Below are 27,844 nucleotides of genomic sequence, written 5' to 3' on the forward strand. Positions count from 1 at the left end.
AAAAATGTTATGCAGAATGCTATAATTTTATATTTGTATCATTATTTTAATATTTTAATAAAGTATTTTTGTCGAAATTCAACTTGAAGTATAAATATTGTAAATAGTACATATATAACATAACAAAATTATAACAAATAGGAAGGATAAATGTGGAAAATCATGTAAGCTAAAACCATAAGCATATATGTAACATTATGATTTTACACTAAATGAAAAATTTAGGATACGATGTTAGCACTAGAAATTTTTATTTATATAATTTTTATAAATAAATTCATAACATTATGGATATATGTAACTCAATAAGAAATAATATTAACCTTATTGTATAATATGAGATGATACATAGGAAAAGAAAAAGTAAAAAACGAATAATGTTATCATACCTCAGATTTGTAACGAAAAAGTCTGAAGAAGACGTCAAGTCTTTTAACGTAAATTTTCCGTGGTAACTTGTTAGCTGTATTCATTTATTTATTAAGTAGTGGGGATATTAATACATAACTATACGTAGGTGCATAGGTTAGGTTATGTCATCTGTTATCAGAAAACGTAAGCATATTTTCCCCACCCGTACAAATATACATATGTAAGTAGATACTGCCGCGTCGTCATAATGCACAATAGACAATTGATACAATAATCAATTTCAAAATTCTGTAATTATTTGAATGTATTCAATACTTATATCTCGACAAACTATATATCAAATAACTAAAAACAATATAAATAACATAATTAAAATTATATCTTAATAAAGAAAAAAGTTCGTACGTGATTATATATTAATTATACTTTAACAAAAACTTTTGATAGACACATACCGTTATTTTTTACTCTAAAAGTTGTATAATTCATTTAACCGTCTTAACTCATTAATAATCTTTATCGAAATTTAAAATTTCTGTAAAAATGTACACACATTTATTCAATTAATCTGTGTTATTAGACGAAATTATATCAAAGAGGAAATGAGAGCGCTGATGCTTATGGTTCCGGTTGTTCCCGGACTAGTGCTGCCAACAGCGGCCAAGTGTTGAACGTTTTCACGCTAGCATATACAAGAACCTACAAAGTTAGAGATCTGTCCTGTTTTGTTACAAGAGCTTCATGATACAGTACCACAAAAAAGTTCATGCCGAAATAGACAAATATGAAAATAACAGAATTGCGTAGTAATTAAATTTAGTTGCGTCTGAAAGAGGAATTAATTGTTTATTATTGTTTTTTAGAGAAGAAAAGAATATCTTTCCTTTTGAATGTTAATGAATCAGTGGTATGATATTTAAGTTTAACATTAAATTTGCTTTCTTGATGATAATGTTTTTGTTATAACAAAACCTAAATTTCATTTTAATAGTAATTTCAGTAGTTGCGAATAATATTTTTGACGTAATGTGTCTGTTTTCTTTATGTATTCGTTTATAAAGACGGTAAATACAGAAGAAAAAATTAATTGCAGACAAGATTTGACATCATGACTAATTTGTAATCAATGATTTCTATCCATCTTAGTTTTATTACTGAGTAAAATTCATGTTAATTATTTAGAAATTTGCCTTTATCGCGGATTTTCATGGATTTTGAGGCCTGCTGTCGAGGCCATTATTCTAAACACATTTGTGGTATTCACGTAATTACCGCTTAACCCTAATTCCTATCCAAAATATTTGCAAAAAACTGTCATTACTAGCTCATTGGATCCGATCTATATGTGTGCATCTGTGACAAAGGCACAAATCACAAGTGTAACCATAGCCGACTCGTTGGCCGCTTTGTTCATTGTTTAGCGATCTGTTTGTTTATATTCATCGGCTATCATTCTCTTTATCTTTCTATCACATTTTACGAATCTAAATAAGCAGCTTCTGCGAATATGTAACGTCGCCCAGAAGCCAGGAATCCGCCGACTTCAGGATATGCATATAACACCTGGTCATGCGATAGCAGTGAGAATAAACAGTAGCCGGATTCCCACCCGCGAGATATGTGAATCATAGTGAGGAGGTAAAGATCCCAGTCCTTTAGTCAGTAAGTCAGTCTGTATTTTGCTATTGAAGCGTAATTTCGCCTTATGAATAAAGTATACGAACGGGTTATTGTTCAATCGCCTTTTTTTTATATTATATATATTACCTCGTCATTTATTACGTGACAAATACTTCGTTCACAATGGCATATGCAAAACTACAGCTTGTTTTCAAAAATTTTACTTCAGTATAGATCTTTGTTATTATTTTTTATTAAATTTGTAATTATTTTTATAAGTAATTTGTGATTACTTTATGCGGGCGTTATTGTTACGTAAAATAAAAAGAAATTTAAGAAAAAAAGAAACTTTATCTTTCTTCTGGTTTACAATACTTACTTGGTTTACTTCCGAGCTCTAGGCGTGACTGTTCAAGACTGACTTGGATGATTTTAGGGGGAGTATTTAAATTCTTTTATTTGTGGGAGTGGGAAAAGGCTTCGATCATATATTTCGGAGAACGGATAGAGTGACCGGATGTTATGCCGATGGTCACTCATGCTAAGGCGCTTGGAATTTCGATATCTTATCGCTTTGTTTAGTCGGATTTCGTCTGTGACATTATCGTCGTCTCATAGTTATTCAAATTCAATACATTGATGATATTAACTTTATCACTATGAGAGATAGCAACAATGAGCCACATAAATAAATTAGAGTCGCTACAATCGATAGTACTCAGAACAATAGTCAACGCTCCATGGTATATCAGAAACGAGGATATACACAAGGACTTAGAAATACCAACGGTCAAAGAAGAAATCGGCAGGTACGCAAAAAAATACAAGGAAAGAACGGCAACAAATCCAAACCAGCTGGCTACTGAAACGAGCAAAACTCTCATAGAAAGGAGACTAAAAAAAACACCCTACTGACCTCACTAAAGAAATAAAACAGTCAAACTCGAAGATGGTATCCCGCTGGGCGTAGCCATCCACATGAAATTTAGCAATTAAGTTAGAAAAATATCGACATCACTCGATACTCATCATCGTGCGTCGAGGACAATTTCCCCCCTCCCCCCAAGGGGGGAATAACGATCATGCAGTAGCCGAGTTTTTTTCTGCAATTATTGGAGGTTTCTTTCACGAAAACTGTCGATACCACTGCAGTAAATTCTGTCTATCGTAAACGAATTTCAAGGGAATATAATTTATTATTTATAAAAATGCATCTCGATTTATCCTTGATGTCGCGTTTACTTAGGATGGTAATAAATGCGTAGAATAGTTCGAACCGTTCGCTCGTGTTGATGATTCTACAAAGAATACTGGAATATGTTTGTCAGTTCGCTGTTGAGTGCCGAAGCGTGCATACGTGCGTGTAGTGCTCCGTAAGTTCGTAAAACAACACGTGTCGCCCATCCGTCGAAAGTGAACACAGCCAAGTGTCCCTGTCCCTTAAAGAAAAAAATCCTACGCTCCCAACCTCTACCCGAATACTAGCCTCATAGCCTCACGACTAGTTATTCATTTGAATTAACTAGCTCGATGATGGCCCAGGAATCGCGACCAGGCTCTCCTGAGCAAACTCATAACTGCCCCGCGCTACCTCCTCCGTGGCAAAGGTGCATCAGATCCCCCCGCACCAATGACGCCAAAAGTTCGAAGAAAAGAAGAATAGAACTACCAAAAACAAACACAAACGACACCCGGAACGAACAAACAACAATTCAAGTAAACACTCACAACAGGTTCGCCGTATTGGAATCCTCAAACGACGCCATAGAAATCGTAGACCCGCCACCAAACCAACACACACGGAGAAGCCCCCCTCCTCCACCAATATTTGTTGATGATGTCATTGACATACAAACGATGATCAAGTCCATAGAGAGAGATATCTCCAAGGAGGATTACAACCTGAAGATAAACAACAAGGTAAAAATTCTGCCGACAAACCCTGATGCATACAGAAAACTCACCAAGCTACTTAGGGCCTTGAACGCCAACTTCCACACTTACCAACTCAAACAAGAAAGACCCTTCTGGGTGGTTCTACGCAACATCCACCACTCAGTAGACATTGATGAACTAAAATTCGAACTCTTAAAACTCGCCCACGAAGTTGTCACGTAATTTTTAGGGGTGGTTGGTGAAAATAAAATATAGTTGAGTCGTAACACAACTATTAACTTTGTTTTAATCAACCTTTATTATGAATTCAGCAATCACAATGTAACACGCACTGAATTAACATAAATCACAATTCACTCCAATCACGTTATGTAAGACTTAGTTACAACAATACATTAAGTACGCGACTTATAAGGGTAGAGACCGATATAGATATGTTGACTATTCTAAGGATACAGAATAAGTGAAGTCTTACTGACGATACTGTGTCTGAGGAAAGCTAGGGGTGGGGGTGTCTAAGGACACGGGACGAAATTTACGACAGGAAATACTCGCTTGGTCCGAAGGACCTTAACTATAAAAATGCCAAGGCCCCTGGTACGCACTTAAGACTACTGAGGGTGCGCGTCAAGGATATGCAGACATCTGGGTGCCATCCTGTCCGTGGTATATGGCCTGGTCTCTGATATGAATTGACGTTACATACCCCCCTTCTTAGATTGATTTTGGTCCTCCAAAATCTCAGTGTTTCTGCGGATTATGTCTAGGTCAATTGGCTTTTCTGGTAAGATTGCTGTTTGCGTGTTGGCTAAGTATATTATAGTTATGAAGGCCGTATTAGGTTGTTGGGCGAAACCATTTTGAATCGCTCTGGGCGGTGTGGACGTGAAATTTGCTACTGGTCGTGGTCGATTATCGGGGCGAATGGTCCGTTGCTTGCGGGTTCTGTACTCATGAAAGTATCTTTCGATTTCGATGGCGCGTTTCTCGGCTTCAATAAAATTCTGCGGCGGAGTGGTCAGTAGCATTTGTCCTATTTCTAATTTTAATCCGCGAACAAAGTCCGTTATCGAGTCTTTCAAGATTCTGTCGCTCACGGCGCGTCTGTTCATTTCATCTGGGTATTCATTAGTAATGCTGTGCTGTAACTCATTGTATGCTTGTCTAAACCGAGTAATATAGCTCTGTACGCCTTCATTAAACCCTTGTCTAGTGTCTCGTAATTGATCCTGGTTTTCACGGACCGAGGTTCGAGTCGCTAAGTTCTGTCGTAGTGCTTGGTATAAATGTGCGTATTCTGAGATGTGCACACTACGTATTGCCATAGCTGCTTTTCCCGAAATTCTCTCAGTCGTAATCATTCTTAGCAGTAAGTACTGTTCGCTGCATATTACCCTCATCTCTTCGACTTCTCTAACGAATTCTTCCACTCCTATATCATTTTCGCCGTTAAGTTGTGATATACATCTTATTACATCTGTAGCTTTAAGCTCTGGTTGCGTAGAACGTTGGAGGAACGCTCTGCCCTCGGGTGATTGGGGTGGCTGAGACATTGGAGGGGGTTCTCGGAAGACTGATTGATCCGTAGTGGTGGGGTTTATTTCATCTATAGTTATCAGGGAGCTGGCTTCTGATCCATTTCTCATTTGCATGCTTGCTAACTTATCGTTTATTCGTGCGATCTCTGCTTCGAGTCGGTTAAATCGTTGCGTGGAAGTCTCGCGTTCCTTCTGCCATGCGTCTAACATAGCCCTAACCGTTGGGTCTATCCCACTACTAGTTGAAGCGGCGTCGACCATTTCGGTATTACTTTCTTGTGGCATTGCCATTGTTATACTACTTGTACTGTCTGTGCTATTTGGCAAAAGAGTTCAGCGTTCGCTCACCTTGATCGTTTAGCCCGTAGGAAAGGTTCCGTTGCGGTGTTCCTTTGTCGAAACGTCAGAGGTGTCTGCTCTGTTGCAGTGGTCCGTTGATCCTCAATCTTCGAAGTTGACCGTAGCCCGAAATGCGTAATTTCGTTTTCTCGAAGCTGATGGATCCTGGCACGGATCGCCAAAATGTCACGTAATTTTTAGGGGTGGTTGGTGAAAATAAAATATAGTTGAGTCGTAACACAACTATTAACTTTGTTTTAATCAACCTTTATTATGAATTCAGCAATCACAATGTAACACGCACTGAATTAACATAAATCACAATTCACTCCAATCACGTTATGTAAGACTTAGTTACAACAATACATTAAGTACGCGACTTATAAGGGTAGAGACCGATATAGATATGTTGACTATTCTAAGGATACAGAATAAGTGAAGTCTTACTGACGATACTGTGTCTGAGGAAAGCTAGGGGTGGGGGTGTCTAAGGACACGGGACGAAATTTACGACAGGAAATACTCGCTTGGTCCGAAGGACCTTAACTATAAAAATGCCAAGGTCCCTGGTGGGCACTTAAGACTATTGAGGGTGCGCGCCAAGGATATGCAGACATCTGGGTGCCATCCTGTCCGTGGTGTATGGCCTGGTCTCTGATATGAATTGACGTTACAAAGTCATCAAGCACCATCCATAAACAGATAATAGAAATAATAAACTTAAAAAGTTGAGGTTTATGGTGGGTCCTTGAGGTAATTGAGGGTACGGAATGAAGACCTGCATACATCCTGCCTCTAATATGAATCGATGTTACAATGGAGTCGATCCTTTCTTCATGCGTTTTTAATGATTTTTTTATTTCGTTTAATTGCGTTTATTGTCTTCAATGACGTTTATTATGTTTAGTTGGGGTATGTTTACTGTTGGGTTGGGGTTTTGATTTAAGCGCGGAGATATATTTGTTAATTGCGGAGGGTTCTCGATGGCCTGGTTTAGGCTTGTTCCTTGTTTTACTACGTCCGCGAACTTTAATTCAGGGACGTCTTTACGGCTTATTTGGGCGATCCGTTCGATTTTTTGTTTTTTCGCCTTGTTTATCTTTTTGTTGAACCTTTTGCGTAGCTCCACGAGTTTTGGGCATCCTTTGTATGACGCAGGATTCCCGAAGTTTTGCAATTTACGCAGTAGATTTTGTCTTTGCTTACTGCGTCTTCTTTGTTTATCTTACACTCGCCTGGTCCGTGCGACTCAATGCATTTGACGCAACGGTAGTTGAGGTTGCAACTTTGAGCCGTGTGTCCTATCATCTGGCACTTGTGGCATTGTGTTATGTTGTTTTTTTTAATTATTTTTTCCCATTTTATCCTGAAGTAGTTAAAACGGTTGATTTTTAATAGATTATTTGTGTTGCTTTGGGGGGGGGGGGGATAATTGAATTATGTAAATTGCGAGCAATATGCTGTTCTCCCTTGATCTTCTCGTCGTAAACCGCGAGACTTTTGTGAAATGGACGTCGTCTTTTTGTAAAGCTTGTAGGTCTGTGAGTATTCCCGAAGGCAGCCAGCCCATCCTCAAACATACGTCTTTACCCAATGGTGAGTTAGGAACAGACTTGAGACACACCTACCACGAACCTTCCGCTACAACAGCAACATCCCCAAGACTCACTCTTGCACCAGTATTCTAAGAGTCAACACGTAACAGTATTCAGCCAGTGAACACTATATGTAACAGGATAATCAGTAAACTTAAAGACAGTGTATTCAGAGTAGTAAGTGGAACTCAGTGAACTTAAAGACAGTTGTAATCAGAGTATTGAGTGGAATTAATAAGATAAACTAAACCTCGCTCTTTATGTCTATTATAATCCTCCACCTTGGGCGCTAATAACGTTCAAGGCTCGCGATAACAACCGATCAGTTGTGCCTGACTGGTCGTTAGTAAGTTGTGTATCGCAACACTAACTCTTTAGCCCTGGTCACCAGATTTGGCTGCGGGTTGAATTTCCGCGTCTTTTGTGCCGAAAGTCTTATGATGCTGTTAGTGTCTTTGGTTGTCTTTTGTGTTATTATTTTTCATTTAATACCTTTTTTTGTTGAGTTTATGGCGGGTTCCGCCTTCTTACTTTCGGTTTCATTATCGTTGTCTCCTAGTACGAGCTAAGTTGCTCAGCATGTGCTATTGGGCTTAAAAATTACTATGCTCTCTATCGCCTAAGCTGCTTTGCATTCATTCGTATAAGATTTATCAAATTTTAGAAATACTTTGGTCAATTTTTAAATGTTAACGGCTACCAGAAAACAAATCACAATCATTTTATTCTTTACTTACATGTTATTTTTGTTTATAAAAACAGTGCCCAAAATTTCTACCATCTGTTGTCAAACACCTAGTATGTTTCCGCTGATAAACAATAAACTAATTTTTTAAAGTGTTCAATTCGTAACGTAAAGCATGGAAAATAAAGCATTCTGACAGTAACAACGATAATGGTACCATTAACCCTTTGGCAATCGAGAGGCGACTTTCAGTCGCCACAGCATTCCGTGCTGCAACTCCAGTGGCGAGCGAGAAGCGATAGTCCCTGTTTATGCTAGATTTTGATATCTCCAATTGATGAGAGTGCAATATTGATTCGTAAATTGGTTCCTTAGCTCTTTATGTTCTTTGGTAAGAAGTGTAAAGTGTTAGACTTTAAAATGGAGATAAAATCCCATATCCCTTCGAGACTATGGTTCAACTATGGTATTGAAACAATGTCTCCAACGTTAGTTCGGATTCGACGAGCATGGCAAAAGTATTATAGTTTAGAAACCCTAAAAAAGTGGTTTTCGGAAGTGAAATTAGCTCAAATGAAGATGAACTTGATTTTGAACTGTTGAAAAATGAGATTAATTATATCAAGAATGCATCTTGGTGAATGCTTTATAAGTTATCATACAAAAAAGTACAGAAATTAATATTACAAAATCATACTTTCAAAGATGTAAATGTAGATAAATTATTAGAACATGTTTTTGTAAGTTAATTTGCATATGAAATCATTTTACACTAGCTGTAAGACACGCGTCACGTATACGCTAAATCATCCGGAGTAGCTGCTACGCTCGGCCGAAAAAGTCCTCGAGTGCAAAGGGTTAATAAAAATAATGATAATAGTAATCAACGTTACATAACAATATTAATAATACCGATAATAACAATAGCGATAATAATAAATTGTACACATTATATATGGTATCACTTTATTATTTGAATATGTAAATAAATTTTATAACTGAAAAACATCGTATACACGATTTGCAATAATCATAAATTTTACATAACTTTATTTTTCTGTTAATAGTACTTCTTAAATATCTTTGAATTGTAATGTTTAACGTATAATTTTTGAGAAATACTTCTCGCCAAATTTTGCAGTTAACATTACGATACATAATATAAACTAAATAAGGAAATTTCCATTGAATTACACGAAAGAAGTTAAAGATAAAAACATTTTAACGTTACATACTAAGATAACCATGAGCTTGATTTCGACGACGACCAATCAAGTATGCGATCAACACAATAATCACTAATCCTGCCAGTGCACAGCCTACTACTATTGGTACAACATCCGGTGTATCAAAAGCGCAATCTTTAGCTGAAAATTAATAACAAATATAATTAATAAATATTAGTAATGCTAGTGATATTTTAAAGAATAATCATTGCATATTTTTTATATTTCTAGCATTTTTCATATTTCATATTATATAAAATATATTATATAATATAATATTCCAAATTATCATTTATTATATGCCTTTATTCGTTTGTGGAATCTTGACGTACAGAATGAGACACGGAAAGCGTGAGAATTAACGCAATTTAGAATGGAAACTTGTTTCACGTAATATAAATTTTTGCACCCGAAGACAAAGGATATAATGCATAATCACTAATGTTAATAAAATTGTACTTTTTCAACTCATAACTTCATTTGTAATATAATTTTCAATTAAGTAATATACACTTGAACAAATTTAATAATTATAGTTGAAAAAATATTATTAATTTTCGCTGATTTTGACACGTTTTTACAATTAGTAAGTGAACTTTTATTTTCAAAATCGTTCAAAATATTTTAAGCTTTCTATAACAAACTTTTTAAGAGCAAGAAGCTATTTTTACTGATTTTTCATGTTTTTGATCAATATGGAATATATAAAAATTCGAAAAACATATCCAAAGACTTCCTCTATAGCGTATCAATTTTTTACATGGGATTCTTTTTCTCTCTACAGTAATGTTATTAACGTAAAGATGTAATGGTAAAACATACCTAGTTATGGCAAAAATAAGACGCAAAAGATATAACTATTAAAAACATTGCCTAGAAACTAGAAACTTGAAAATCGAGAATTTATTTTTAATCTTTGGGTAATCAAAGATTATTATTCATTTTTTCTATAAAAATAAAAGAAAGAAAAAAAATGAAGAGAATTCTTATACACATACAGGCGTTTATGCCACGTGTTGATTTGCACGCGGAGGGTATTACAATACAAAGGAGGACTTAGATGAGGGCTTGCAGGATTTAGATGAAGTTGTGACAGCGACCATACCCAAATCCACGCCATTCCACACTACCTGACAATGAACCTTGAGACTTTGACCTTACCTTTGCACATGGCCCAACACCAAATTTTTCCCATTACGTAGGGCACTCAGGATCCTCTCCTTGACCCCAACAAACTCAATATATAAAAACTGCGAGCATTCGACCACGAGACTAGTCTTGGGGTGATCTTGGCCGTGATTTGAACAACTATTTTAATACTTTGTAACTTCGCTACTTCATTGTTATATTGTATTTAACCACTTTGATGAATAAAAGCATATAAAAATATTAAAGGACAGTCAAGTTAAGCTATTGCTCAGCTCTTCCTTTTTTATCACGAATTTTACGTGACAAAGTCGTGGCGTCGACTACGCCGCCATGACCCACCGTTCAGTTTCATAATCACGAATATCGCGAATATTTTGTTTAAATGATATTTTCTATTCAAAATTGCATCTAAACTCGCGGAATGCATTTCTGTTCATAAGTGATGACTTGTGTATATACATTCTTGCTCTTTTATTATTGATATTTAAAAATTGATCGAAATGTCCCTAACAATGAGATAAATCTCCTAACACAAATGGATATACAGGTTGGTCCAGCCAAATATCTATCTATTGTTGTATGAAGTAACCTCTGATGATAAAGTTACACTGTTTCAACGAACACGTGTAGCGGTAAAAATATTTTTCTCTCAGTGTCATTTTTTTACGAGATTTCAAGATTATTGTTATTTTTCAAATGGAATCATATAGTTATATTTCGTAAAAAAACAAAAAAGTTCATCGATCTTATTAACCATACTGTCCTCCTAATCATTTAATTTTGACACATTATACGAACCATATATAAGACAATCTAATCGAATCAAGACGATTCTCAATGCAACGAAACTTATTCGGCAGTTTATTATCTTATATCTTATATTATATCATAATATATATATGTCGGGTTTACATTAGAATTAGGGTTAGGGGCGTGAAACGAATCTTCGTTTGGGTTACACGTTGTCGTTATGTAATAGAGAAGACATTGACTAGTGCAAATACGATTATCATAGAACTGGAGAAGTAACCGTGGTAATTAGATACTCGAGAAACTAATGACAATGATCCTAGGTTCAACAACGAATCCGCGGTCAACGGGATGATAGATGAACGTACTCACAAAATCTATGTCGGACGCGTAATATTCACTGGTCGTAAGGGGTTACTCTTTTCGTCGATGAGATCGCGAGAGAGAATGAATTTCCGTCCCGATGATTTCACAGAGGAAAACTATAATGGGGTGTGTCTAAGGACACGAAATTAGATTAGTGGATTAGATTAGTGGTTAGAAAAAGATACTAGCCGCCCTCGAGGGAAAGTTGCTAGTGGGAGACGTCGTTCGTTGAAAAATAGGTCTCCTCTATCTTCTCGTAGTTGGGACAAAGACTGTTTGTTTAAAGGACTTTAGTTAGCTAAATCTTAAGATTTATAACGGGCCCTCAGGCTAGCTGAACATGTACTGCGGGGACGCATGGACATCTGGCAATCATCTTACTCGAAGAATAGGGTCTGCGTGTGGCGAGCTACGGGACAGAGACCGTTGGAATGTTTACTGTCAAGTGTTACAACTATTTCCTTTTTAAGGAGAGCTATAGAATTACTCCATGCCTTTGTTAGACAAAGCGTTCATCCCGTGACCGCGGCTACGTTCGGCGACTGGCTGTCACCTCGAGCCCAAGCTCATTATCACAACTCTCGAACAATTACAATCGGATCGAAGGATGACAATTGTTTAATTACGCCTATGATAGAATCTAGATTACGGTGTTAAGGGATTTTCCCGAAGTTCCAAAGGGAAGGCGCCGGTGTCCTTTCATCTCCGACATATATATGTGCCCTGAATATAATCTCAATGATGAGCGTCGAATCGACTTCTACGTAGTGGGAGCATCAACTGGTGGATCAAGCCATCCGGCTGAGTCGTTTCCATTTTACCCCGATTTTGGAGCCGAGTGTTCACTAATTAAAGAATCCGTAGTTTTGAAATTTTCTGGTAAAAGAACGATTGAGATAGTAGTAATGCGAGGAATAAGACACATTTGTACTAAACGTACATCTCAAATCTTGTCCGTTGCCGGTGTTAGTGGTTTTACATTAGAGATAAATACGTCATGTCCTCGCTGATAGTTATTTTAAAATATGATATCGCGATTGATCGTGAAATTTTGAGTCAAGGTTTTGACGTAATATTACACAAAATAGCCTCGTTATGTGGAAAACAAATAATTAATGCCTGTAATAAAACCGCTGAAAACGAGATCGATGTTAATGAAGTTGACACTGATGTACGTGATAGTGATAAAAATCGATTAATCTTTCTTTTCGAAAATTCAAAGATCCATTCGTTACGGGTTTCCTACATATTCGCGTAAATGCAGGCCAGTTAGAAATACAATTAATTGATCCTAACATCACTATACAAAGAAGTCCTTATAGATTTCGTGAGGATGAGCGCAGAATAGTACGTGAGAGAATAAGCGAATCAATTAGAGCCAATTATCATGAGGCCTAGTAATTCACCGTTCGCGAGCCCCATGTTACTCGTGAAGACGAACGATGGTTCAGATACATGATTTGTAGATTTTCGAGAACTAAATAAAAATACGGTCGCGGATCGGTATCCTTTACCCCTTGTTCCGGATCAAATCGCGAGATTGCAAAAGCGAGATATTTTGTTAGTCTGGACATGGCCAGCGGGTTTCGCCAAATCCCTATTCATCCTAATTCTAGGAAATACGCAGGATTGGTTACCCTCGATGGTCAATTTGGGACAAAGGCTGCCTGTCCGTTTGAACAATCTTAATTACCAAAAACCCCAGGTTTTATAGCGGGTCCTCAGGCTAACTGCACTTGTGCCGTGTAGGTGCCTCAACATCTGGTATTCATTGTCCGAAGGAACCGTTAGAATGTTTTACTGTCAGGTACCTCTATGGGTATTTCTTTTAATGAGGGTCATACTATCGCTCCATACCTTTGTTAGATGAAGCGCCCGTCCCGTTGACCGATGCTACGTTCGGCGGCTGACGGTCCCCTTAAGCCCAAGTTTATTATCACAAATCGCAAACAAGTACCATTGGGCAGAATGACGGCAAATTGTTTAATTACATATATATATGTCGGAGATGGAAGGACAGCGGGATTTTCCGTCGGGAATGCTGGGAAAACCCCCCATTACCATAGTCAAGATTTTTATGTTTAAGCAATAAAAATCAGTTCGCTGTGGAGTGCCGAAGCGTGCAGACGTGTCTCTAGTGCCCAGCGTAGTTCGAAAACAACACGTGTCGCCCAACCGTCGAAAAAGAACACAGCTAAGTGCCCCTTACCCCCTAGGGAGAAGAAAATCCCACGCACCTAACCCCAACACGAATACTAGCCTCACAGCCTCACGACTAGTTGTTCATTCCGAATTAACTAGCTCGATGATGGCCCAGCAACCGCGACCAGGCTCTCCGGAGCAGACTCGCAGCTACCCCGAGCTACCCCCCCCCGTGGCAGAAGTGTAGCAGAACTCTCCGCACTAACGACGCTAACACTACAAAGAAGAGGAAAATAGAACCAGCAACGCAAATAAACACACACACAACAGGTTCGCCGTATTGGAATCCTCAAACGACGCCATGGAAATCGTAGAACCGCCATCAAACCAACACTCACAGAGAATCCCCCCTCCCCCACCAATTTTTGTGGACGACGTCATTGACATACAGACAATGACCAAGTCCCTAGAGAGAGATACCAGCAAGGAGGAATATAACCTTAAGATAAGCAACAACAAGGTGAAAATACTACCGACGAACCCAGAAGCTTACAGAAAACTCACCAAGACACTCAGGACCCTGAACGCCAACTTCCACACCTACCAACTTAAACAGGAAAGGCCTTTCCGGGTGGTCCTACGAAACATACACCACTCAGCAGACATAGACGAACTAAAATACGAACTCTCAAAACTCGGCCACGAAGTCGTCAACGTAAGTAATATAAGGCATAGAGTCTCGAAAGACCCGTTATCCTTATTCTTCCTAGACATTAAACAAAAACCGAACAATAAGGAAATATATAACATCAGTCGCCTAATGAACGCGATAGTAAAGATCGAACCACCGCTCGTGAAAAAAGAAATAGTGCAGTGCAAAAGGTGCCAAAGGTACGGTCATACGCAGAAATACTGCAACCATACTTTCCGCTGCGTTAAATGCGCAGGCTCTCAATCCACTGACCAGTGCGCCAAATCACCGGAAACCCCAGCGAAATGCATCCACTGCCAAGGGGACCATCCTGCCAACTACAAAGACTGCCCAGCATATAAAACACTATACACGAACAGGTACCCTAAGCTCAGAGCAAAAGAGGTATCCAACCAAACACCCAGCCCGCCGAAATTCACGACTACCCCAACCCCCTCAACCAACCAAACGCACAGTCCTACCAAATTCATCTCCACCTCAACCTCCTTTGCCCAAGCAGTACAAGGCATCCAAAATAACCCGAACAGCCAAAGGAACCTTCCCCAAAACAGTGACCCCAACCCACCAAACACAGACAACTCCTCAAGGCTTGAAAAGCTAATAGAGAAACAATCGGAGCAAATAAATCACTTGCTATCGCTACTAACACTCATCGTGGAAAAATTAGCACGCCCCGACTCAAAATAAAACCAAGGCGCATAGCACTCTGGAACGCCAACGGTCTAGCGCAACACAAACTTGAACTAGAACTCTTCTTAAAACACCAGCAAATCGACGTAATGCTCGTGTCGGAAACCCACTTCACCGACAAGAGCTACCTGAAAATAAATGGTTACAAATTCTACCATACCCAACACCCCAGCGGAAAGGCCCACGGTGGCACCGGAATAATAATCAAAGCAAGTATTAAGCACTACGAACTCCCATCATTCCAGAAAGACTACCTCCAAGCAACAAACGTAGCAATAGAAGACTGTCATGGCTCAATCACCACCTCGGCAGTATACTGCCCTCCCAGACACTCCATCGCCAAAGAAGACTTTGATAACTTCCTGGACACCCTGGGCAACAGATTCATAGTTGGAGGAGACTATAACGCCAAGCACATCCAATGGGGCAGCAGACTGGTTACAGCAAGAGGCAAAAACCTCTTAAACAGCATAACAAACAACAACCTCAACTACCTCACCACATACGAACCCACATACTGGCCCACTGACACCAACAAAATACCCGACCTTCTCGACTTCTTCATAACTAAAAATATCCCATCAAGACACGTCCAGATCAACTCCTCGGCTGATCTCTCCTCTGATCATTCTCCCGTGATAGCAACAGTCAGTTCAACAATCATCGAGAATACACCTAATGGCTCCATTCACAACCAACACACCAACTGGCAGCTCTTCAGAGAAGTCTTTACACACTCAACCTCAGCCTTCACCCCACTAAAAACAAAGGAAGATATCGAAGCAGCCACGGAATACTTAAACACGAGCATAATAAACGCAATCCGCCTCTCCACACCGACAAAGCCATCTAACAGCAAACAAGAATATCCCCATTACATACTAAAAAAAATAGCAGAAAAACGAAGACTAAGAAGAGTATGGCAGACCCATAGAACACCGGAGGACAAACGCAAACTTAACAACGCAACTAGAAAGCTATCCAGAACCCTAAGAAACTATAAAAACAACTGTTTCCATAAATACCTCTTATCCCCCAGCTTATCCCCCACAGCCGACGCCAACTACTCACTATGGAAGGCCTCCAGGAAACTCACACGCCCCCCACAAATAATCCCACCTATCCGCCGTCCGCAAGGTGGATGGGCGCGAAGCTCTATAGAAAAAGCCGACCTGTTTGCAAAACACTTGTCAAAAGTATTCAAACCCCATTCCCCCCAAACCGCCGCGGACGTTACTGAATACCTGCACACCCCCTTCCAAATGTCCCCTCCTATCGAACCCTTCTCCTCTGCAGAGACTATAGAAACAATCAGTCGCCTAAACCCCAAGAACGCAGCAGGACACGACCTAATAGGCAATAGAGCAATCAAGGAACTTCCCACAAAAGGGATAGCACTCATCACATCGATTTTTAATGCTATCCTTCCCTCATCCCTATGCTCATCCCTAAACCCGGTAAACCGATATACGAAACCTGCTCCTATCACCCAATCAGTCTTTTACCTACCCTGTCCAAACTATTCGAGAAGATGCTCACGAACCGACTCCTTCCAATCCTAGAGAACTTGAAAACACTCCCAGATCACCAATTCGGCTTCCGAAAACATCATTCTACAGTAGAGCAAATCCACCGCTTAACTCATACGATCAGCCAAACATTCGAAAAGAAAAAATATTGCTCAGCGGTGTTCCTAGACATCCAACAGGCATTCGACAAAGTATGGCATGAAGGGCTACTATACAAGCTTAAAAAGATCCTACCTCACCCCTACTACTCCATCCTAAAATCTTACCTAACCAATAGACAATTCATGGTTAAATGCCTAGACGCCACTTCCGCAACATTCCCAATAGAAGCCGGCATACCCCAAGGTAGTGTCCTCGGACCCCTACTGTACTCCATCTACACTGCCGACCTACCTATATCAAACGATATAACAATAGCGACATTTGCAGACGACACAGCGCTATTAGCTACCCACGCAGACTCGGTAATAGCCTCATCCACTCTCCAGCGAAGTCTCGACTCCATGGAAAAGTGGTTTCACAAATGGGGCTTCAAAGTCAACGAAAAGAAATCCTCACATGTAACCTTCACGCTCCGAAAACAAACCTGCCCCCAGGTCACCATCAACAATGCAACAGTTCCTAGCAGGGACACAGTCCGATACCTGGGCATGACCCTGGACAGGAGACTAACGTGGAAGACACACATCTCAGATAAAAGGAAGCAACTAAAGGACAAACTAAAAAAACTCTATTGGCTCACGGTCCGACGCTCCAAACTAAATATACAGAATAAAATTACCCTCTACAAGACCGTAATAAAACCTGTCTGGACCTACGGAATCCAACTATGGGGAACAGCAAGTAACTCCAACATTGAAATACTCCAACGCTTTCAATCGAAAACGCTAAGATCCCTAATTGACGCACCTTGGTATGTAACCAATGAAACAATACTCCGCGACCTCAAAATACCCACCGTCAAAGAGGAAATAGCAAAATATAGCAACAAATACAGCAAAAGAATCAACAAACACCGAAACCCCCTAATCACTGGACTACTCGATACGACGGACCAGACTCGCAGGCTGAAGAGGCACTACCCGCTAGACCTAAACGTCAGATTCATTTAATTATCCAAATTAAGCATATGCACTTACTTATAATACTTATAAATTATACCTATCTATAATAAGTATTAACTTATTGTAAATAAACAGCCATGTCACTGCGCCACGCCAGAAAAATTACTGAAAATTTTCAACGCGAGAATTGATTGTAATTTCAACAAATAAATAAAAAAAAAAAAGCAATAAAAATAAAGAAAATAACTTTAATGTTCCAACCTGGCTTTACGACGATGGGTTCAGATTTAAGGTGACATAATGGGTCACTAGACGTAGCCACGGTCACGGGAGGGACGCGTACCTGACAGAGGTACGGAATGATTTTATGACTCTCCTTAAATACAAGGATTGAACCGAGAAGTGGGGACAAGAGTATATAAGGGCAGTTTCATTTGGATTGAGGGTGTTTTTGTTAGTTAGTGGTTGGACGAATTGCCGAGTGAGTTACGCTGATACTGGTCATCCCGTGGGCCGTGGATTCGTCAACTAACCTGGAGTCATCGTCACTGCCTACCTGCCGTGATCAACTATCAAGATTGTAAGTGTACCCCTTTTGTTGGAATAAAATACATCTGTGCTGTACCACCGCCATGGCTAATTCCCGTGAAGACACATCCGACGCCCCAACCTTATTCCTACTGTGAATCCGACATATATTTTGTGATTTTGATATTCTTTTATGAATTTCTATAAGTATGTATATAAATGTACAATCTATAATATGTATGATAAAATGTAAAATCGTTTACGGTACAGAATGTTAAAATCTTTTTGGCCGTGAATAATGCAAAGTAAGCTACGAACATGTGTTGTTACATTGAAACATATACGTTATGTCCCCGTTCCTTGAATTAATTTCTATTCTGCTTCATTTTTAAATGTCTATTATTAGTAATCAGTATTACTTTAGTATTAGTAATCAAAGCCTTAATTTTTTTATTTTTCGTTTTTATCTTATTTTGACTGATAAAAGTACTCTTTAAACCTTTTCACTATTTACTATATACTATACAAATAAATTAATTTCTGCATCATATGCAATTAATTATTTTAAATATTTTATACTTATACTTACCTAAACCAAAAACGGTAGAATTATCTACTTTAAATGCTTGAAATTGGAAATCTGATATAGTTAAATATCCAGATGTTTCATTACTGTTATTCTGTCTTAAGTTGAGCGTCTGTTGTTTCAAGCATCTGTAAGAATTTGATACTTTCACCACAAAATTAGGCGCTTTATGCGCCAGAACCACTGATGTATCTGTTAAGAAGGATACACTTATATTTATAATACGACAAAATACATAGGATACTTAAAGATATAAAAGAATTATATGTATGTACTATGATATAGAAGGATTAACAAATGTGTTAACATATGACTTATGTATTCCACGTTTTAAAAAATGTTAACAAATTCATTATTTTTGATAAAACTCTAATATTTGACTCTACATTTTACTTTTGAATTACAGAAGGAAACAGAGAATTCGAATTTTAGAAAATTGTTTTTTGTATTGGTACCATATAATATTCTAAGACTTTTGCAAGTATGCAAGTATGTATGTGAAATACATCGATTCTTCATACAAATTTTCTCCATTTTGAGATATAAATATTTGTTTTTCAAATATATACTAGCAATAAAAATGGCATTTGATATGACACTAATATCTTGTTCTTGATATCGCAAGCAGATTCTTGTTTAACGAACTAAGAAAGCATACTTCATTCATGCTGCTTCATTCATCGTAATACTTACAAGTGAAAAATTTTAACAAATCAGATATTATCAGTTTACGCAATTCGTTTCATTAATTCAAACATTTGTCTATGACATCGAGAGAAAGAGCAAACGAACGAGAGAGAGAGAGAGAGAGAACACTCAATACTTTCTCAATTGCTAACAAATTAATTATTGAAACTAAACTACTGCATTATTTAAAATTACATCAAAACCTAAATATTATTCAGGTTTCGACAGCAAGTGTTCAGTGATCACTGTTTTATGAGATTTCGTCAATACTTTTGTCAATAATTTACTCACTTCCTATCGTATCATATACAAATTGCTGTTATGCTTATGAAGATATTGTGTCCCAGACTATGCAGAGCAAGTTAATTCGCATTCAATCAATATTTTTTCCAATCACGGATCGTAAATGAATTGATCTCTTAAAACGTTATGTATTTTAATTTCTAGACTGACTTTATTCTCAGTGTGTTTACATTTTGTAGCTAGAAAGAACGTAAATAGAAATATCGATTGAAGCACCTATCTTCATGACTTCCAATTCCTCGAATGTTACTTATTGCATGAAAAAATGTTAAAAAAAAAATTAAAAGGTATTTGTAGAGGATACAACTTGACATCATGAATATCAACTACATTTCTTCAAGAAGAACTATATTTCTTAATGTACTGATCGATCCACTTCTTTATTCTACACAAAAAGTATGTAGTAAGAATGTATGCAGTGAACGAAAATCGTTAATTCCTGAGATATTTATTACTCCTGTTGTTTTGTTCCACAAACTTCTAAGTAAAGATATGCATGAAACTATATTCTATACTTCAATTGGTATTACAATCTCTTTCATTTCGTAGAAAGAAATATATGTAGTTGTTTTCATATTGAAATATGTTATTTCATTAAAATCAAGTGTATCTCACAAACCAGCAGTTTTTTTTGACACAAGCATGTTAATACTTTTTATAAAGAACAACGAATTGAATCGATTCTTGCAATAAAAAACATGATTCTATCAAAGGAAACAGGTTTGAAATTGAATTATTATCCAAATTATTTCAGATTTCAGTTATGGCTTCATTTTGTAATTAAATATACTTTACTAACGCTCTCTCATGAATGACTAGAAATGCTTTAAGACATATTAAAATTACATATTAATAATTAAGATCTCTTACTTAGTGTGGTATTTGGAAAATTTACTGGTGGAAGAACGAGCTCCAAATGATGAAGAGAGTAGTCATTCTCAGTTACATTTCTTATAAAATGCAGTGTCATACTAGCATTAGTTACATTTTTAGAAGACCATTCTAATGTCAAATTTTGTTCCAACTTGCCACAATATCCACTTGCTTTCGTAGTTGCATTGTCTACTGGTATATCAAATACCTTAAAGGATTTCTGAAAAAATACATTTTTTATCATTTCAATATTAATATAGTACTAACTGATCATTATAAAGATATTAATAATTATTTTTATATGAATTATTAAATTAAATATAAATAGTTGTATGAAATCTAAAGGAACTCTTATAATAGGTTGTTGAATTTGTCTTAATATCAGCTACAATAGTATGAAATTGAAAATATAGTGTGTGTCATTTAAAAAAGTCAAGGTGACTTTGACTTTTTATCCCTTTTGGGAAATTTCTTATCTTTGTACTAATTTTCAGCCTATTGGAAGCTGATTGACTTGTATTCGACATTTTTTTATCACATTATTGGAAGTGCCTGAAAAATCGTAGCAACAGTTACGCCATAAACCTTTTATAAGGAGCTAAACTTTGAAGGTTATAGCATTACTTCGCATCACGTTAATCAAAGTCAATTAAATATCCAATGAGATAGGACTAGAATTCTTTTTCCTATTATTCGTTAACCAGATTAACCCTATAGAATCCGCGAGACAGTACAAATTCTATTCGGCATCTCATTAGGCTGCTCTTACAATTAGTCCTCTTATTATCAGTACGTCAAAACCGAACACTATATCACTATATGAAGATATACTAGTATTGATAATATACTACAAGCCACAACACTTTGAATTTACAATACATGTGTAGTGTCTCCGAATGAATTGCGTCTAACTATTCCAAAATCTAACATTCAAAACCAACAAATTGACATAAAAAGAATTTAGTTTCAAAAATTTGTTGCTCGTGCAATTTCACAAAACATTTTCATCAATTTTAAATTTACCTCAGTGAATAAATCTATTTCAGTTCAACTGTTTAACAATGTGTAGTAAGACGTTCACTGCGAAATTTTACTTAATTTTCATAGTTGGTGTTGCGAGACATTTCTTAAAACGACGAGAGTGTGAGGTTTACCCCACACCACGAAACTCGTTACATATGAAATGAAATGATATAAACAGATATCATTACCTTTTTTTACAAAAGTGTTGCATCTTTGCATTCTCACTTAGGATTAATTTTCATTGAATATAATATTTCATTAATTTAGATCATTAAATAATACCTGTTACGATAAAAACAATTACCAGATGATGGATATCTTTAATTGCACAATAAACGTTCAATAAAATACTCGTTTAGCTCACATCATGTACGATGTTTGTTGCCACAATAACCAAGATTGTTTGGTTTCCAGAGTCTAACATAAATGTTCTAAATAAGAAGTAGAATTCAAACGATATTAAAGATGATTAAAACGCTTTTTCTACAATAATATGGAACATTCACCTTTTCAAATAGCTATGATATAATTTTTTTAGCCAATATTGTCAATATCAAAAAAAATTTAACAATAGTACATTAATAACTTACTTAGGAAATTTTTCATTTACTGTATAAAAAGGTATATCAATATGTATTAACATTAGTGTATCTTTTTCTGTCAATTAAGAGATCTCCGAAAATATAATCTTAAAGAAAATCAATTCTTCATAACAATATTTTGTCCCTTCAAGAAAAATACTTCATGTTTTAACAATTTGCAATGGAAATATTAGTACTGTTGAGTTTGGGTGAAAAACTAGTGTATCGCATCGCGGTAAACACGTTAAAATAGAAACCACGAATTTTCACTGATTATGATTACCTTCCAACCTGCGAATTCGCGGACAAACAATTTTTATGTGGAAAGAAGACCCATAAATGGACAATGGACATTTTTAAGATAAATGTTGACTTCAAGGGGGGGCAGACCCGATGACCTTGACCTTTACTTTGATGTGTTATCAAGGACACCTCCTTTATTAACGCTCAAGCTTTTAGCTATCGCTCGTTATTGTTTATAAAGTTATTAATTATTAAATATACGACACAAGAGATCCATTTTGCAATAAAATTGATATATGTATGGCGTAACATTTGGTTATTATTGAAGGAAAACTTTGTTTAAAACTTTAACACTTAAAATAAAAGAACGTAACCTAACTTAATCTGTCCTTGGGACAAGTCTATTTGAATTTAATTCAATGATTAGTTAGATTAGGATAGGTTAGATTATTTCGAAGTGAGGGCACAATGTTGAAGTTCTAAATAAATTTTTCATTCAATGATAACCAGATATGAGTTTATTGGCAAAAGCTTGCAATTACTATTTGAATAATATAGTATACTATTGATGAAAGAGATATACTAACGCCGTAAATTGAAATATTAAATGATGACAATTAAACTAATTGCAACTATAAAAATAGTTTGAATATTAGGTTGCCAATGTCATTTGTAAATTAATCTGTAAAAGTTATTTGTAATATATATTTGCATTATTTGCAATATGTATAAAAGGTAGCAAATTGTATATTTTAAAAACCCCCCTTCCAAATGGTATGTTATAAACAATTTTCTTAAATATACTACAGCACAAAGAATTCCTAATTTTACTCACGAGTTGCTGCCTAGTTTGATTTTCGAAATACATATGTATGTTTTAACATTTGATTAATTTTTGTAGGTATAATCTCGCTATATTTCTTCCACCAGTAGTATAGTATGTACCAAATTATAGCGAAATCTTAAATTAAAATATCAAGAAACAGCATCGACTGACATCTTTGGTTCCAGGGCCACTGAGAATCATACATTATATTCTATTTTAAGGATTTATGCAATAATAATGATAATGATTTATGACTGACGATGTTCCATTTACAATTAAAAAGACAAAAAGTATTTTTTATTACTTCAATAAATTGAATAACGAGTAAAAGATATTATAGTACAAATATAAATTTAGTAATTATATATTTTGAGTGACTTTGATATATATTATAAAGGTCAACATTTTGAATAATTTCATTTATACATATAACTGCCGCTCGACTTTAGTTTCCGAAATATAGTTGAATTTGTATATATACAAGGTGTGTCCTCTAAGATTAATCACTAAAAATGTATGAGGTAATTACATATATGATCCATTTCAAATTTACAATAAGAACTCCAAATCGAATCTCGAGTATCGAAAAAGCTAGTCCGAGCTCGGCCGATTTTTACCGATCTAACTCGAATGTGTTGAGTTAACCGTGGCGATCGAGCTACCCGAATGATTAAGCTACTCGAATATTCGTATGTCTTGGGTTCCAGCCCGAGCTCGCCCGAATTTCACCAATCTTACCAACCCGTAATTTCGGATACTTGTACATCTTTATTAATCACCATTTTTTAAACATTTCCAATAATCTGCCAAAGAAATGTTCTAAACAAAAGTTAATGAGTTTCCGGTCCGCCGTATATTTGGATATTAAAAATATCCAAACAAATTTCTTCAATGAAAAGCCAGTCATCTTGATTTTTTTAAATGACATCATATATGTATTCTAAACTTTACAAAGTTATAGCAGATGAATTCAACGACTTACTATAATATGATCTTGAATTCAGAAATTCAAGCTGTAGTGTATGATACAAAATGGTATTATCGTTATCGTTGGATTTATTTAATAATCTTAATCTTATTTTGAATGTATAATTTGATCGAAATAATATAATTTTTCATATTAATATTTCTATTGATTGAACCTAAATTTCTGAATTCTAAATCATTGTAAGGTCATAACATAGTAGTTCGTTCAATTTGTCTTGATAACTTCAACTCTGTGAAGTCCAAAATATATGGCGCCATTTCACAATAATCCTGACATTTCATAAAGTAAATTTTTGAAAACTTTTATGTTTATATATATATATATGTTTATAATATTTATAATAAAAAAAATATATATCAAGTGTTGGTTATATAATAAATAAAAGGAGATAAGTACAATTTATATGGAATTTTGTAGTACTCTAGTATTAGTACTAATTAGAAAAATTGCAACTATGATATTAGAAAATGCAATTACCAGGTTATTAAAGTCCCATTACCGATGAAACAAAAATTCTGCTATACATATATCCAGCACAATGTTGTTTGCGAAGTCAATATAAAATCAATGAGATTTGCTCTATTTCTCTTTTCTACATTATTCCTATAAAATTGTGTATAAATTATAATTACTTCTTTTCTTCTACTATCTAACCCAAACTATGAAACCCCAATAATATAAAAAATATTTTGGTGTATATCTTGGAGACTAAAGTCGAGCAATAGTTATATGAGTAAGTGAAATTACTCAGAATAATGATCTTAATAACATATGTCAGAATTAATGAAACCATTAAGGTGTGGCCTTGTTTATATAATTAACATAAATATTAAATTATTCTTAATTAACATAATTAACAATATAAACCATATTGACTTTGCATCTTTGTACAGCCCTGATTCACTTATCTCTATATCTAAACATATTCATTTCATACTAAAATGATTTTATGATCTCGCTATACTGTGATGAAAATTATATATATATAAATATATATGTCGGAGATGAGAGGACACCGGAGACCTTCCCTCTGGAACTTCGGAGAATCCGTAGAATTGTAATTAAGCGATTTGCTATCATTGTACTTGTTTGCAATTTGTGTCTAACAAAGGTATGGAGTAACTCTATAGCTCTCTTTAAAAAGGAAATAGTCGTAACACTCGACAGTAAACATTCCAACGGAGATGCATTCTTTTTGCGATCTCGTCGACTAGGAGTAACGCCTTACGGTTCGTGAGTGTTACACGCTTGAGTTAGTGTATCGCGCAAGTAGATCTATTATCCCGTTGGCCGCGGATTCGTTATTGAACCTAAGACCAATATCACTAGTATCGCGAGTGTCCAACCGCCACAGTTGATTGTCAAGCCTGTACTATCCATACTTGTGTTAGCAAACCGTACCTTTGTTATACCGCGACAATGGCCAATTCCAATGAAGATTTATCAAACGCCCACAACCTTATTCCTGACCGTTCCCCGACATATATTATATACATATTCTAATTTATCATATACCATAATAATGTCTAAATAATATAATATATTCTACATCTAAATAATACAAACCATTTTGTTGTCATTAATATAAGAGATATTAAACTCCACAGACATCTGTACTACAATACAGGCTTTATCTGTTCCATTACCAACTACCCACTTCCCAGCAGTATGAACAGACAATGTAGAATTTACTGTAGCTTGTATAACTGCTGGATTAATTGTTGTATGTAAAATCTGTTTCGTAGTTGTTTCATTTGTATAACTTAAAGTAGCTGATGTATCTAATGACATAGCAGATGACTGGTGATCATTGGGAATAACTATACGAGTTTGGATAGGACTTTGAGTAGTTAAAACCTCTTCTGGCTTTAATTTATTTTTGTTTGTGCCTAAAGGAGCTGACACAGGTACCAGGGAAAGTATCTTATTTGATGGAATATTTGTTTCAAAATGTTGCTCATTTTGTAAAGATGTTCCATTAGTGAGAATATCTTCATTTTTAGATAAAATATTTTCTTGACCTTCACCTGTTGTAAAATTGAAATATAATCAAATTAATCGAACACATTTACATTGACTTCTAAGTTAATATAATAAATTGGATATACATAATTTCATCATGCTAATATTCAGAACATTGTATAATTTGTGTACATGCACAGTGCATACATGTTTTTAATATATGTTCAAAACTATGATCTCTAACTAAAATGTTGCTTATTTATGAGGTTGAGCTCTATATGAAGTCTTGAAAGTTGTTTCACATAAATACATTTCCAATATCCCAATTTTTCTAGACTTCCTTTAATATTTTATGTCAATGATACTGTTTGGGTTAGAGCATTTAAAATGCTTGTAAAATATCAACTATACAACAAGCTTTCAAAACTTATTAAAATAACCAAGACCTTTGAGATTTTCAAAACTTCCAAGACTTCCAAAATTTTCAGGAGATTTATGGTACCGAATTCTATACAATGTGACTCATATTTTTATCCACATATACATATTTGATATAATTTGAAGTGATTGACAACTCATCAATATAGATCCTTAATCCTGTGAACATCGTTTAGTGTTTGATATACATATAATAATAAAAGAGTTAAGAACCATAAATAATAAAAACTTGTGTAAATATGGATTGCAAAAATCTTTGCTTGTGTCAATATTTTAGTTAGATCAATGAAATAATATAATTTTATTTCTAAACTATAACATACAAAATTTATTGCAGGAAATATAAAACAAACTATATTTCGAAATATTAATTTAAGTAATATTTTTATCTCAAGTTTTACATAGAAAATAATTTATAATAGTAGTAATTCTTATTAATTAATTTGATAATTTTAAGTATCTTATTATTATAGCTTTGATTTCTAAAATTTTACCATAGATCACAATATTTTATCACAAGACAGTATGTCGTATTTAATATCCTAAATACGTTAATGAGAAATAATGTATAGTAAAGATAATAAAATTAAACCATAAATCTACAGCTGATGTAATTTTTTAAGAAGAGACCTTATAAGTTTTATGTGTTTTAGGGCAAAGTAGAAATAAGAAATATAATTTCACGATATATAAAAAATGTTCATAATCCTCTGCAGAAAAAATAAAAGTGTATTTGAAAATTCATACCCAGAACGTGGAGTGCAGTAAAGCAAAGGAGTAGTAAAAACTTTGACATCATTAGAAATTCCAAATTTGCTAGAAATAAGCAAAATCCACTAAAAATTTGAATGTTTATAACTATTACGAATATTAGACACCAATATCAGTTAACGCAAAGTATGTGAAAATACACCGCGTATGACGACACAACGTAAATGTCGATACAATTCTATACTGTGTAGTTCCTTGGAAATGTTATTCACAAACACACATTGGACAGACTAAAGTACATATGTATGTGTTCTCATTAAGGGTTGGTTTACATTATTTCGAATTAAGTACGTTCTTTTAACATACAACACACAAGTGAAGTAAAAAATTATCTAAACTTATTTACTTTATCATTAAGCAAG

At 35.6% G+C, this 27,844-nt stretch overlaps 2 protein-coding genes across 2 annotated transcripts in view; both read right to left on the reverse strand.

Annotated features, from left to right (window-relative positions):
• LOC117239377 (protein angel) overlaps positions 1-688 on the reverse strand; it is a 31,524-nt gene extending 30,836 nt beyond the window's left edge. The window contains exon 1 of the mRNA XM_033504879.1: positions 390-688. Within this exon, the coding sequence (XP_033360770.1) occupies positions 390-473 (84 nt within the window). The 5' untranslated portion in view covers positions 474-688. The remainder of the gene's footprint in view (positions 1-389) is intronic.
• An 8,305-nt stretch (positions 689-8,993) lies between these two features.
• On the reverse strand, positions 8,994-27,733 carry LOC117239378 (lysosome-associated membrane glycoprotein 1). Its single transcript, XM_033504880.1, has 5 exons — positions 27,459-27,733; positions 25,878-26,338; positions 20,648-20,870; positions 18,791-18,979; positions 8,994-9,412 (listed from the first exon to the last, which is right to left on the reverse strand). The coding sequence occupies exons 1-5, from the start codon at positions 27,508-27,510 to the stop codon at positions 9,273-9,275; spliced, it is 1,065 nt and encodes a 354-aa protein (XP_033360771.1). The 5' UTR covers positions 27,511-27,733; the 3' UTR covers positions 8,994-9,272.
• Between the last annotated feature and the right edge of the window lie 111 nt (positions 27,734-27,844).

Source organism: Bombus vosnesenskii, unplaced genomic scaffold (genome assembly GCF_011952255.1).
Source record: "Bombus vosnesenskii isolate JDL3184/JDL3185 unplaced genomic scaffold, Bvos_JDL3184-5_v1.1 scf7180000013957, whole genome shotgun sequence".
NCBI lineage: Eukaryota > Metazoa > Arthropoda > Insecta > Hymenoptera > Apidae > Bombus > Bombus vosnesenskii.

Bases quoted from the DNA above. Each gene is read 5' to 3' on its own strand.
- LOC117239378 (XM_033504880.1), bottom strand. From the start codon at position 27,510: ATGATGTCAAAGTTTTTACTACTCCTTTGCTTTACTGCACTCCACGTT. The intron at 26,339-27,458 runs GTATGAATTTTC...ATTTTACAACAG, and splicing joins TACTGCACTCCACGTTCTGG to GTGAAGGTCAAGAAAATATT. The intron at 20,871-25,877 runs GTTTGTATTATT...GTATTTTTTCAG, and splicing joins ATATTAATGACAACAAAATG to AAATCCTTTAAGGTATTTGA.